Here is a 13,449-nt window from a genome sequence, read left to right as displayed (position 1 = left end):
CACCTCCCGTGCACCTTTCCAGCCACTCTGCCCCAAGACTGTAGCCATGCATGGTGTTCTTGGGACTGAACAGCAGGTCTTGGAACATGGTCTTATCAAAGCTCCTACAGTTGTCTTCGGCCCAGCAATCCAGACTGTCCTGATCCCATTGTAGTAATCTCAGGCCAATGAACTCTTCCCCTTCTTTGTGTCATTACTGCACTCAATTCCTTCATCCAGATCAGTAATAACAGCATTAAACTGAATGGGGCTCCACACCAACTCCTAGGAACACCACTCATGACCGGTCTCCTGATGAATTTAACTCCATTCACCACCACTCTCTGGGCCAGTCTTTTACCCAGCAAAGAGGGTACCTGTTCAAGCCACAGGCTGCCAGGACAATGTTGTGGAAGACGGTGTCAAAGGCTTTGCTGAAATCTAGGTAGACTACATCAGCAGCCTTTCCATCATCTACCTGATGGGTCACCTGGTTATAGAAGGAGACAAGGTTTTTCAAGCAGGATTAGTTCTCAAGCGACTTGCCATCATCTTTTACAAGTCATGACTGTCAGCTGAAGTCCCTGGTGGGTGGAAAAATGAATACATCCCTCCCATATTGAAGAAAGGGTGAAGACTGGATCAACTATGGGTCAGTGAGCCATATGTCTGTGCCTAGGAAGATCATAGAGCAGATCCTCCTGGAAGAGACATTAAGGCACATTAAGGGACAAGGTGGTGGTCCAAAACAACCAGCATGGTTTCACCAAGGGCTGATTGCTCCTGACAAATCTGGTGGCCTTTTATGATGGACTGATGGCATCAAGGGAACCAAGGTTGGATAACTGATGTCATCTACCTGGAATTCTGCTAGGCCCTTGATATGGTCCCATGAAACATTTATTTCTCTAAATTGCGAAGATATGAAGGGTGGAATATTCAGTGGATAAGGGATCAGTTGGGTGTTTTCAACAACTTTGCTGAAGACTTTATGCACAGTGGTGCACAGAATGCAACAGAAGGAAGGGATGTCATCCAATGGGACCTGCACAAGCATTGAAAGTGGGTCCATGAGAACCTAATGAAGTGCAAGAAGGCCAAGTACAAGTTGTGCTACAGTTGGGGTAATCTCAGCTATGTGTACAGACTGGGAGAACTCCTTCAGAGCAGCTGTGTGCAAAAGTACTTGGGGGTCTGCTGGATGAAAAGCTTGACATGAGAGAGCAGCCTGGAAGTACAGCTGTACCCTGGGCTGCATGAAAAGGAGGGATGGCAAGCAGGGCAAGGGAAATGATTGTTCCCCCATCTCTGTCCTCTTGAGGCCTCATCCAGAGTAATTCATCCAGGACTGCCCATGGCTGGAGATGCTTGCAGGCGGGCAGCTGCTTTCTCCTGTGCCCGAAACGCCTCCACAGCCGTTCACTGGCTGCGCCGCGGGACGTGCAGAACCATCTCGCAGTGCCCAAACCCCCTACACGAGCGCAGACTCCCAGCACTCGCAGCCCGTAGCAACCCCTAGTAACACTGGCGGAGAGCGCAGCCCCGAGGAGCTGGCGGCGGCGGCGGGGAGGAGGCGCTACCGGCAGAGCAGATCCGACGCTGGCGGGTGGAGCGCGGCGCGGGCGGTGGAGCGGCGGGATGCGGCAGTGCCGGGCCGCGGGGCTGGTCGTGGTGCTCCTGGGTGCGCGGGGCTGCTACTGGCGGGGCCGGACTGAGGGGGCTGCGGGCTCTCATCTTGCCCTTCGGCTTCTCTCTAAGCTCACGCGCCTCTCTCATCCTGCATGAAATTCCAGTGGGAGAAAATGGATTGTCTCAGTTTGCTTCTTGTATTTTTCTTCTCAGTGGTGGCTGTGAGCAGAGCTCAGGTGCAGCAGGAGCCGTCGGCAGAGACCAGAGAGGGCACCGGCATCAGCATCACCTGCTCACACCCCAACATACAGTCCAGCGAGATCATCTACTGGTACCGTCTGCTCCCGGGCCGAGGCCCCGCATACCTCGTCAACGCCGTTAAAGGCTCCAAGGAGGTGGCGGACCCGGTGGGGCGGCTGTCGGTGTCGGAAGACCGCCGCTCCAGCACCCTGTGGCTCGCCTGGCCCCGGCTCTGGGACTCGGCGGTGTATTACTGCGCGTTGGTAGCACGGGGAGAGGAGCCGGGGCTGCGGCCGGACACGAACCTCTTTGGGCGTGGCAGGGGCACAGTGCCGTCCGTGCCCGCAGGGGGCGCTGCCTGCAGGGCTGACAAACTCCAACCTGACCAGAGTGCACCTCCCTGAGTTCTCGAGGGAAAATAGCAGGGCACCTATAGCAGGCATTGACTTAGGCTGGTGTGAGTCAGATAGTTATGTCTCAAGTGTGTAGGACAGCACAACTGACAGCATGAGCTGTGTTTGACAGCAGAGGGACATCCGCACAGTTTTATTCCACCTTCTATCCTCATATTCTTCTCAAGTGTCACACTGATGAGAGCAGGTGGAGCTCTGTTCCTGGAAGCCTGCAGGGTGGTTTGCCTCCGTGGCTTCCCGCACACTCCTTGTTTTTCCTGTGAGCACAGCAGTGGCTGTGTTCTCTCTTTGCTGAATGTGTGGGGGTTGCTGTTGGAAGAAAGACTGCAAGGCAAAGGTCAATAGCTACATCTAGTGCCCAAGAGAGGAGCCTTTTCAGTGTGTCACAGACTCCCACTCTTCTGGGAACTGAGACTGGTTTTCTTAAACACTCGTATTACACCCACAAAGAACAAAGCATGGGCTGCTCCATGGGCAGCTCTGGGGGCCATACGTGGTGGAAATCATAGAATCATAGAATTGTTCAGTTGGAAAAAAAACATTTTGTTGGCATTTTGTTGGAGAAGGCAAGGTAGCCTCTTCCTGTGTGTCTTTGCATAACAAGCCAAAGATATTTGGCTGCTCTTGGAACAACAGCTGAAAAATTGTGTCATGTTGTGAGATCCTGAGGGACTTCGTTTGCGACAATGTCCAGCATCTTTACTGAGGGGACACAGTAGGCCCAAGAGGTGATTTGGCACTCCTTGGCAGCTGAGGATGCTGCCAGCAGCAGTGGAGGTGGAGGATCCCAGAACAGTATTCTGGGGGAAGAAATGGAGTATTGTTTCAGGCAGGATCAACACCATGGTAGAGAGCTTGATACCAGTGGTGGAGTTCTGGTACTGTCTGACACAGGTTTCATTTGAGCTGCTGTTCAGAGTTTTGGGGCTGCAGGTTTGCCATGGCAGGCAGTGGTCTCAGCATGACAGTTCTTGATGTCAGAGATGCAGTTAGGAGAGCAGATCTTGAGGAAGTGGGAGATGGGTGAGGAGCAGTTGGGCACCACACCATGAGGGAACTGAGGCACATGTACTGGCAGGACCCAGAAAGTGCCACTGGTCCTATATAGCTACCACTAAGACCCTGGCACAGGCCCAGACTCTCTTCATGCCAGATCTCCCAATTTTCTTCATCTGAGACAAGCAGCCTCAAGATTTAGTGTGGAACAAAGCTGATAGCAGTTGAGAGGTCCATTGAACTGAGTTGTCCATTGAGCTGAGAACTCCTCATGGAGAATGAGGGCTGAAAGTTGGGGCTTCACACTCACCATATTCCCAACAAGAATGTGGTAAGAATAGTGGATGAGAGAGAAAGGAACTGGTTACCTTTTACAGTGGGCCTGATTTGCTTCATATAAAGAGGCATCCTTTGTGGCTCTGATTATTTTCTGAAAAGCTCCTCTTGAATATATAGCATTGTAGCTAACTATAGGGGCTGTTGTCATACTTTCAAGTGTGACGGGAAAAGGGAGTTCCTTTCTCCCTACTTTCAGGGAGAAGGAAAGAAAAATGACCCAATTAAGATAAGGAGAGATAACAAATTTACTACAAATAGTAAAAGAATATAAGATATTAATATGAAAGGTAGTTACAATTAACAACTCAAAAGGAGAGAGAGGAAGGCTATGACCACGCCCTCAGTGCTGTCATCCAGAATCAGAGATTACGTAGGGAGCAGTGGGAGTTCATGGGAATAGTAGTTTTCTTGGAGTGTTGTCATGGTTTAAATAATTTTGTAATTTTGCTATCAGTATTCCACATCATAACATCATATAAAGCATGAATAATTTTACTGAATCTGCAACAGAAGAAGACTACATCTCCCAGAGAACAACAAGATAGGTCACGGGACCTGGACTCTATATTAACTCGGTTGCAGAACAGACTGACGTCTTTCAAGTTCTGGCATTCAGGGGAGTGTGTGGGAGCCTTCACCATCTTGCCTAGATTTCACAGTAGGCCTCTCGGTTATGGGACTCATTCTCTCTCCTATTTTGCTTGATTCGTTAGCTCAATTTTCAATTATATTGTATTATATTGTGTTATCCTGTATTTCGATATAGCATTTAGTAAATAAGTGTGCCTCCTTAGATCATTGCCGCTGTTTTCTTTTCCTAATTAACATTTTTTTTTTCCCCTTTCGGCCTAGGGTCCCTGTGGGGCCCACAGCCCCTGTCACAGACGCAGGTGGATTTTTCGTTCAAACTGTGACAAGTGTCAGAACTCAATTGAAACTGCTTGAGAACACAGAAGTAGGAAGTGGTGTGCTGTGCCTCTGCACCCTGTATCCTTCTGCATGGTATCATGATTTGGAATACTGATAAAACCAGTACATCTTTGCATTGTCTTCCCACATTGCTGTATTTTTACATTATGACATCCTCATTCCCCAGTAAAGGCATCTTTTGAGTGGCAGGAGAAGAAGCCCAAGCATTTCAAGCATTTCCAGGCAACACGTAATCATGGTCTGTTCTACTAAGATCAAAACAGAAGAGGAATGGAAGCAGACTGAGCCTGTAGAGAGCCTTCTGATTATTTTTTCTCAGTAAGTTAGTTAACTAGCCTTGAATTTCCACACGTCTCTTACTGAGATCCCAAAATAGCCAAAAACACACAGTACCCAGGCTTGTTTTCTGCTACAAGTGAAGGTATTTTGAGAAAAACTCATGGGCCTGTTTCCTCACAAAAGGGAAGAAGGAAAGAAACCACACTGTTGTAGAAATCCTCTCAGCCCTGCAAAAGTGTGTTACTGCTGGGCTGCACACACAGCTCTTTCTGACCATCAGGAGAGGGTTGGCCAGCAGGGATAGGGAGGTGGTTGTTCCTCTTTACTGTGCTCTTGTGAGGCCCCATGGAGTACTGGAGTACTGTGTCCAGGTATGGAGCCCTCAGTACAAGAAAGACATGGAGATTTTGGAAAGGGTCCAGAGGAGGGCCACAAAGATGATCAGGGGGCTGGAACACCTCCCCTATGAAGACAGGCTGAGGGAGCCTGGAGAAAAGAAGGCTGTGGGGAAACCTCATTTCAGCCTTTCAGTATCTGAAGGGAACTTACTCCCAGGAGGGGAGTGAACTCTTCAAAAAGGCTGATAATAGCAGGACTAGGGGAAATGGTTTTAAGTTAAAAGAGGGAAGATTTAGGTTGGATGTTAGGGGGAAGTTCTTTACTAGGAGAGTGGTTAGGTCCTGGAACAGGCTGCCCAGGGACGCTGTGGATGCCCCGTCCTTGGAGGTGTTCAGGGCCAGGTTGGATGGGGCCCTGGGCAACCTGATCTAGTAAATGTGGAAGTTTGGTGGCCCTGCCAGGCAGGGGTGTGGAGCTTCATGATTCTTGAGGTCCCTTCCAGCCCAGGTCATTCCGTGATTCTGTGTGATTCTGTGTGACCCCTGTACAAAAAATCTCTTTTCTCCAGCTGGTCATCAAGCCATTGACTGGAAATCTTAAGCAGAACCGTTCAACCCCCTGCTTATCCACTGAGTTGACCACCTGTCAGATCCATGTCTCTCCAGTTTAAAGACGAGAATGTCACATGTGATGGTGGTTGGCGACCCTGCAGATAGCATGGGGGATGAAACTAGATGATCATTGTGGTCCTTTTCAACCCAGGCCATTCTATGATTCTACAATTCTGTGGTTCAATGAACCAGCTGCAAAGAACAATATATGTGTGTATTCTGTACTTCAGAATCTTCTGATTTGTAGCTCTCTTTCAGGAAGGGTCATGAAGAAAAGAGTACTTGGATGGATGCCTGGAGAAAGATTGACAAAACTTTCTATACCTATCTCTGTGGAAGAAGTGAGAGAGACAGAGAATGGAGGAAGGTGGATACCATCACTGAACAGTAGAGGCCATGAGAAAACCACATAGCCAGGAAAAGACACTGTGTTTGAGTCTTGCTGCTGCTCTTAACAAGCAATAACAGAGCAAACTCTGACATAATCTCCTTCAGAAAGCACAGAGCCTTGGCAAAGGTGATCCTGACATTTGTGACTGAATTCATTCTTCTCAGTTGCCTCAGCAACAGGAAAAGGCAATGGGGAAATTCATAGGAAGTACCTAGAAGGAACAAAGAAGTTATCCTTTAAGGGTAAGACCAGCTGCCCAACTGAAGTGACTTTACACCAATGCACACAGCTTGGGAAACAAACAGGAGCTGGAAGCTACTGTGCTGCTTGAAAACCACAATATAGTTGTTGTCACTGAAACCTGGTGGGATGATTCCCATGACTGGAGTGTGGCTATTGATGGCTACAAGCTGTTCAGAAGGGACAGGCAAGGAAGGAGGAGAGGAGTGTTGCTATCTACATCAGGAAAGGAATAGAATGTGAAGAGCTGTCCCTAAAGAACAGTCATGAGCAAGTCAAAAGCCTACAGATGACTGAGACCAAGGCAGCAAAGGGAGTCTTGTGAGTGATGTCTGCTACAGGCCACCAGATCAGTCAGAGCCTGCTGATGAGGCTTTCTACCTCCATCTCTTCAGGGAGTTCATCAGCAAACCACCCTGGGAGACTGGGCACAGATGTGAAGAGACATGGGCAGAGATGTGAAGAAGAGCTGGTAGATATTTAAGGAGGTTTTCTTCAGGGCACAAGAGCTCTTCCTCTACAGGTATAGCAACTCAAGAAAGGGATGCAAGAGATGTGACTGAACTGGGATCTGTTGGTCAGACTGAAAAGCAAGAAGAAAATGCACAGGCAGTGGAAACAAGTACAGGTATTATGGGAAGAGTATAAGGAAGCTGCTAGGCTGTGTAGGGATGGGGTCAGGAAAGCCAAGGCTCAACTTGAACTGAAATTGGCTAGGGATGCCAAAAAGAACAACAGCCTTCTACAGGTACCTCAATCAGAAAAGGAAAGTCCAGGAGGAAATAATCCCCTAGTGAGTGACACAGGCAGGCTGGTAACAACAGACAAGGAGAAGTCTGAGTTACTAAACAACTTGTTTGCCTTGTTCTTTCCTGGAAACTGCTTGTGACACAGTTCTCAAATGTTTGGTTTGGTGGGAGGGTACTGGGAAAGCACTGTCTCTCCCACTGTAAGTGAAGATGTGATTCATGACCACCTGAGGAACCTGAATATCCATAAATCTACGGGTCCTGATGTGAAGTATCCCAGAGCCCTAAGGAAACTGGCTGATGTGGTTGCCGAGCCACTTGCTATGACATTTCAAAAGACTTGGCAATTAAATGAAGTTCCTGGTGACTGGAAAAAAGGAAACATCATACCCATTTTTAAAAAGTGTAAAAAAGATGACCATGGGAACTACCTGTCAGTCTCACTTCTGTCCCAGGGTAGGTCATGGAATGGATCCTCCTGGAAGCTATGCTAAGGCACATGGAAGGCAGGGAGCTGATACAGGAGAACCAGTATGGCTGCACCAACGGCAAATTCTATTTGACCTATTTGGCCTTCTATGATGGGGTCACTGCATCAATAGACATGGGAAGAGCCACTGATGTCATCTATCCCAACTTCTGTAAGGCCTTTGACGCAGTATGGCACAACATCCTTCTCTCCAAAATGAAAAGATGTGAATTTGATGGGTGTACTGTTTGATGGATGAAGAACTGGCCACAGGATTGAGTCCAGAGTGGTGGCCAGTGGCTCAGTGTCTGGACAGAGACTGATGATGTGTGGTGTCCCCGAGGGGTTGATGCCCCATCCTTGGAGACTTTCAAGGCAAGACTGGATAAGGCCCTGGGTAACCTGATCTAGCTGTGATGTCCCTTTTCATTGCAGGGCAGTTGGACTAGACGGCCCACAGAGATCCCTTTGAACTCTAAGGATTCTATGATTCTATCATCCCAGTGTCACATGGCCCTTTTTGTCATTACCTGCTCTGTGTCTCTCCTAATCCTGGAAGGAATAGCCTAACCTTTGACAAAGTGGGGAGTGATCAGCACCTGTAGATCTCAACATTTTCCTTGTTGTCTGGCTATGGAGCGGGTACCAGGAATATCATTGTCCATTTCTACAGTGATGATGGACCTCTTCTGAGGTTCGCCTGCGGGAGTACAATGCTGACTGAAACCCTTGGCTTTACGGTTCCTATCCTCATCATACAATGTGAGGTTTTCCACGGCTGTTTCCAACATCTGCAATATCTTCTGTTCTTCCTGTTCCCTCTCTCACTTGCCTGAAACCATTCTCCACTTGTGCTTCATGTGTCACCATCATTCCCTTGCTCTGAGGACTTTTCTTGAGGTGTTTACTAAATAAAGTATTTTGCATTTGAGACTAGCATTTTTAGGCACTGGATGAAGATTCCCTGTGAAGTAGTGATGACACCAAGCCTGCTGGAGGTTAAGAAGTGTTTAGACAACGCACTCAGACATAAGGCTTAATTTTCCATAAATGCTGTGCAAAGAAGGGACAGGAAATCACAGACAACTGATGTCAGCCTGGGCCACTACTTAGTGGTTCTTAAGGACCCTTCTCATAAGAGGTGTACTAGCTCCTGTATGTCCCTATTGCATTTGACGCTGCTCTCCGGAAAATTCGTACAACCCGTTCCCGCTTGTGGGTTTCCAGAGCTGCGGCAGCGTCAGGGACAGTCGGGGGACGAGGGCTCAGCCGATACCGAGCTCCACATCCCGACACTATGCCCTCCCGTCCGCCGCTCTCACTGGGGACGCTGCAGGCGAGCTGCTGCTTTCTCCTGTGCCTGAAAAGCTTTCACAGCCGTTCCACAGCTCTCCGTACACACGGCCGTGCCGCGGGCAGCGCCGAAGGACGCGCTAAGCCTAGCTCGCAGCAGCCCCAGCCCCACTACCGCGCACACGCGCCCAGCACTCGGCAGCCCGCGGAGCAACCCCGAGAGATGCTGGCGCAGGGGGCAGCCCCGGGGAGGAGTTGGCGGCGGCGGCGGCGGTGGGGAGGAGGTGCTGCGACAGGAATTGAGCCGGGGCAGGTGGGAGCAGCGCGGAGCGGTCGGCGGAGTGGCGGGATGCGGCAATGCCGGGATGCGGCAGTGCCGGGCGGCGAGGCTGGCGGGGCTGGCTGCAGTGCTCCTGGGTGAGCGGGGCTGCAGCCGGCAGGGCTGGGCCGGGGGCTGCGGAGGGCCGAGGACGCGCTCGCCTCTGTCTGTCCGGCTTCTTTCTGACCTAGTGCACCTCTCCTTTCTATTGGAGTAAGGAGATTTTCTGAGTTTTTCTTGTTTTCTTCTCAGCAGCGGCTGTGAGCAGAGCCCAGGTGCAGCAGCAGCCGTCGGCAGAGACCAGAGAGGGCACCGGCGTCAACATCACTTGCTCACTCCCCCATCTACAGCGCACCGATTACATCTACTGGTACCATCAGCTCCCGGGCCGGGCCCCCGAATCCCTCGGGTTCATACACGTTGGCTCGAAGGAGCTGCAGTACTTGGCGGGGCGGCTGTCGGTGTCGGCAGATCGTCGCTCCAGCACCCTGTGGCTCGCCCGGCCCCGGTACGGGGACGCGGCGGTGTACTACTGCGCTCTGGTCCCACGGGGAGTGGAGTCAGGGCTGCGGCCGGGCAAGAACCGCGGCGGGCGGGGCGGGGCGGGCGGGGGCATAGTGCCGTCCGGGTCCGCAGGGGGCACTGCCGCTCCTTCCGCCGGGGCTGCTCTCCCCTCCCGTCCCCGCCGGGGACATAGGAAGGGGGAGGGAACAAGGGTGTGGAAAATGGAGGAGTGGGGAGAAACGAGGGGATGCACTGCAGGAGAGGAACGACAAAAAGCTACAGCCAGTACACCTGCTGGGATGATCACTCTACTCCAGAAAACCCAGGCTCCACACAGGGTTATTAGTTGTACTGAGTGCCCATGCTAACATTGATGGGATGTACGAATGTCAGAGTGCTTATGAATCTAATGGGTTAAAGTGTGTGCTTCCTCTAGGAAAATGCAACTCCCCCCTTTGGCCTACAAGCTTAGAGCTCTTCCAAAACCACCTTGCTACGTCCAGGCCTCAACACCTTTCTGCAGGACAGAGCCTTCTATCCCACTGTTTTCTGTCCACTCGATGTTGGCATACTGGAGCCTTCCCTGCAAAGCTGCTCACCTTTGCTTTCTTCTTCCAGATGCTTTCTTGTCACCCAGCAAGAAGGACAGGTCACAGTGGAGAAGGGAAACACCTTCCAGACCACCTGCACATACCTGGCAGCTAACTTTCATGGCTTGTTTTGGTACCAGCAGAAGAAAGCCCAACCCCGCAGCTGGTAACACATCAGGCAGCAGCAGGCCCCAAGCAAGATGCCCATTTCAGCATATGGCTGACACCACCGGGAAATACAGCCTCCTGCAGCTGGCAGAAGTCGATCTCTCTGACAGGGCCTTGCATCTCTGTGCTGTGAAGGACACCCTGGTGAAGGGAGCTTCCTTGACCGTGCAGCAACTCCGGGAAGGGAGGGAGTGTGTCTGTGCATGATGGAGCTCTGGGTAAGGGGCTCTCAGCTCTCCCCCCGGCAGCGCTGCTTCACCTGTGCACACAGAGATCTGCAGGTCGGCAACCATTTGCAGATCGGAAGCACTCGCAGCCCGGAGTAACCCTTAGTGACGCCGGCGCAGGGCGCATTCCCGGGGCGGAGCTGGCGGCGGCGGCGGAGAGGAGGCGCCGCGAGAGGAGCAGAGCCGGGGCTGGTGGGGGCAGCGAGACGCGGTGGAGCAGCGGGATGCGGCAGTGCTGGGCAGGGCTGGCGGGACTGGCCGCGGTGATCCTTGGTGCGCGGTGCTGCCGCCGGCGGGTTGGGGTCGCGCTCTCCGGTGCCCGTCCGGCTTCTTTCCGACCTCATGCTCATCTCTCCTTTTTATTGGAGTAAGGGGATTTTCTGAGTTTGCTTCTTGTTTTCGTCTCGGCAGTGGCTGTGAGCAGAGCCCAGGTGCAGCAGGAGCCGTCGGCAGAGACCAGAGAGGGCACCGGCATCGGCATCACCTGCTCACGCACCAACATACAGTCTTATATATACTGGTACCGTCAGTTCCCAGGCCAAGGCCTCGCATTCATCGCCAGCGCCTTCCAAGGCGCCAAGGAGGTGGTGGAACCGGCGGGGCGGCTGTCGGTGTCGGCAGACCGCCGCTCCAGCACCTTGTGGCTCTCCCGTCCCCGACTCACGGACGCGGCGGTGTATTACTGCGCCGTGGACCCACGGGAAGCGAAGCCGGGGCTGCGGCCGGGCACGAACTGCGGCGGGCGGCGCAGTTCGACCCGCAGGGGGCGCTGCCGGTGCTGGAAAACTTTTAACAGGCCCATTGTTCAGTGAATGTCCCTGTAGGGATCGTTTTCACGTTCCTGGGTTTTCTTTAGCGATTGCTTTCCAGGAGCATGCGCTTTTTGAACACGGTTTCGTCTTGCCCCAAACACAGCACCTTTGGTATTGATATGACTTCCTGACAGTACCACAAATATCTGCACTTGACACTCATTCTAATGACCCCTTTTGGAAACTCATTTTTTGGCACAGTGCTAATTTATCCTCACAGGATCCTCAAAGAGAAGAGCACCTGTTCTCTTTGAGAAGGCATTGAAAATGTTCAGTTTTAGTGCTTAGCTGAGCCAGGGGGTCTCTACTACCCATGCTGAATCACAAGGTTATGTGTGCCTATACCTGACAGCTAAGTAGAAGTTGGTGGTTAGAGGTCCTTCACTACCTGAGCTGGAGAGTGTTTCTCTCCCTGTGGAGGGCTTCCTGCAGTAGCAGCTGTGCATGGAGATGTTTCCTTTATAGGACTTGGTTCATGCTCCTGGGAACAGAGAAAGTTGGAGAGAAAGTTGACACCTGGGTCTAAGTTCCTTTGTGTATGACTGGTCATACCTCCACCCAGACAGTCCCCAGGGAAACAGAGAAGGGCAGTAGAAGCAATCCCTTCTCCACTGATAGCAGCGGTAGGTGCAGTTATCTGAGTCTGGCTGAGTTCTGTATGGCAGGGTAGATCACTGGGGACACTTGCTCTTTGCTGGGACTGGCTGTGAGCATCAAGAAGGACAAAGCGAGGGAAGTACACAGGGGTCACTTTTGGTGACTTTTACCTTATAACTAACTGAGTGACCTTCAGAACCATCAAATTCAGTTGTGACCTGACCACATAAGGCAGTTGTACTTGAAGAAGGGACCTCTGTAGGTCCCTTGCAACCATTCATTCCATGTAAGAAGCTCCTAGTGCTGAAAAGTCTGTGGCTGACCATAGGTAACCCTCACCACAGGACAGATTGATTTGATTTTTCTCTCGAGAGGTTTAACCACCAGTTCCTCTTGGCTATTGAGATCCCTAGAAGTAGCATAGCGAGCTTTGCTCCACCCCCACTGTTGAAGTGTAGAGGCTGCTTATAGCTGGCCGAGAGAGAAGCTGAGAACTTGCCAGCTTCAGCTCTGTCATTCCAAGCACTGCACAGTACCCAGTGAAGGCAAAGAGTGTGACATGGTCCTGCTTATTCTGACAGCCTTGATGGGACTGACAGACTTTGGTGAGATGTGATCTTCTGAAGGGGAAGATTGGGGCAAGATAACACCCCGTCATTTCTGGAGGGGGGGAAATATGAGTGCTATCTCCCTGGTAAAACTGGAAATATTTTCTGTAGGGAAAACAGGGCCTGCAGATGGGTACAGTGATTAATCTGGCAGATGTCAGGAGCAATGACAGTATGGAGATGAATAAGTTTCTGGCCTTTTCTGCTGCAGATACTTAGCAGCAGATACTTTCATGCACTTTTCATAGGTATGTATGGTGAAAGAAGGATTGCTGCTAGGGAACAGATCAGAACAGTAAATAGGAGCTTGTACCCTCCTGGATATATTGGAGAAAATGCTGTTAAGATTGTGTGGAGATGGGTATAATCCTTGATAGAGCAGGAAAGAAGGTTGAGTCCATACAAGAACTTCAGTGTGATTCAGGAGAAAGCAAGGACAGAATATGTGGGAGGAAGTATGGAGTAAATTTCACAGTAAGAAATCACAAAGTGAGGTGGGACAGGAATAACTCGTGTCTCCTACCAAAAGAGAAATAAAGAGTTAATACAGCTTGGGGATGGACAGAACAGGTGGACTCAGAGCCTAGTGTGATAAAACAGTTAAGCTGACAGCCTTGGGCATGAGTAGTGAAAGAAAAGTGCATGTGTACTTAGCTCAGGATTTTACAGCCTGTGAAAAGTGAAATGTAGAGAGGAGACAGTGAGCAGGTTGGAACAATGACAGATG

At 51.0% G+C, this 13,449-nt stretch overlaps 1 pseudogene and 2 gene segments (V, D, J or C); all 3 read left to right on the top strand.

Moving 5' to 3' along the window:
• The first annotated feature begins 1,649 nt into the window (after positions 1-1,649).
• LOC107324953 lies at positions 1,650-3,798 on the top strand. The segment is given in 1 exon segment: positions 1,650-3,798. A coding segment is annotated over 1 exon segment (492 nt).
• A 5,442-nt stretch (positions 3,799-9,240) lies between these two features.
• On the top strand, positions 9,241-10,712 carry LOC107324941 (annotated as a pseudogene).
• Positions 10,713-10,898: 186 nt separating this feature from the next.
• On the top strand, positions 10,899-13,449 carry LOC107324957. The segment is given in 2 exon segments: positions 10,899-10,978; positions 11,117-13,449. Coding segments are annotated over 2 exon segments (450 nt in total).

The sequence above is a fragment of the Coturnix japonica genome, chromosome 27 (assembly GCF_001577835.2).
Source record: "Coturnix japonica isolate 7356 chromosome 27, Coturnix japonica 2.1, whole genome shotgun sequence".
NCBI lineage: Eukaryota > Metazoa > Chordata > Aves > Galliformes > Phasianidae > Coturnix > Coturnix japonica.
This window is presented reverse-complemented; position numbering and strand designations above follow the sequence as displayed.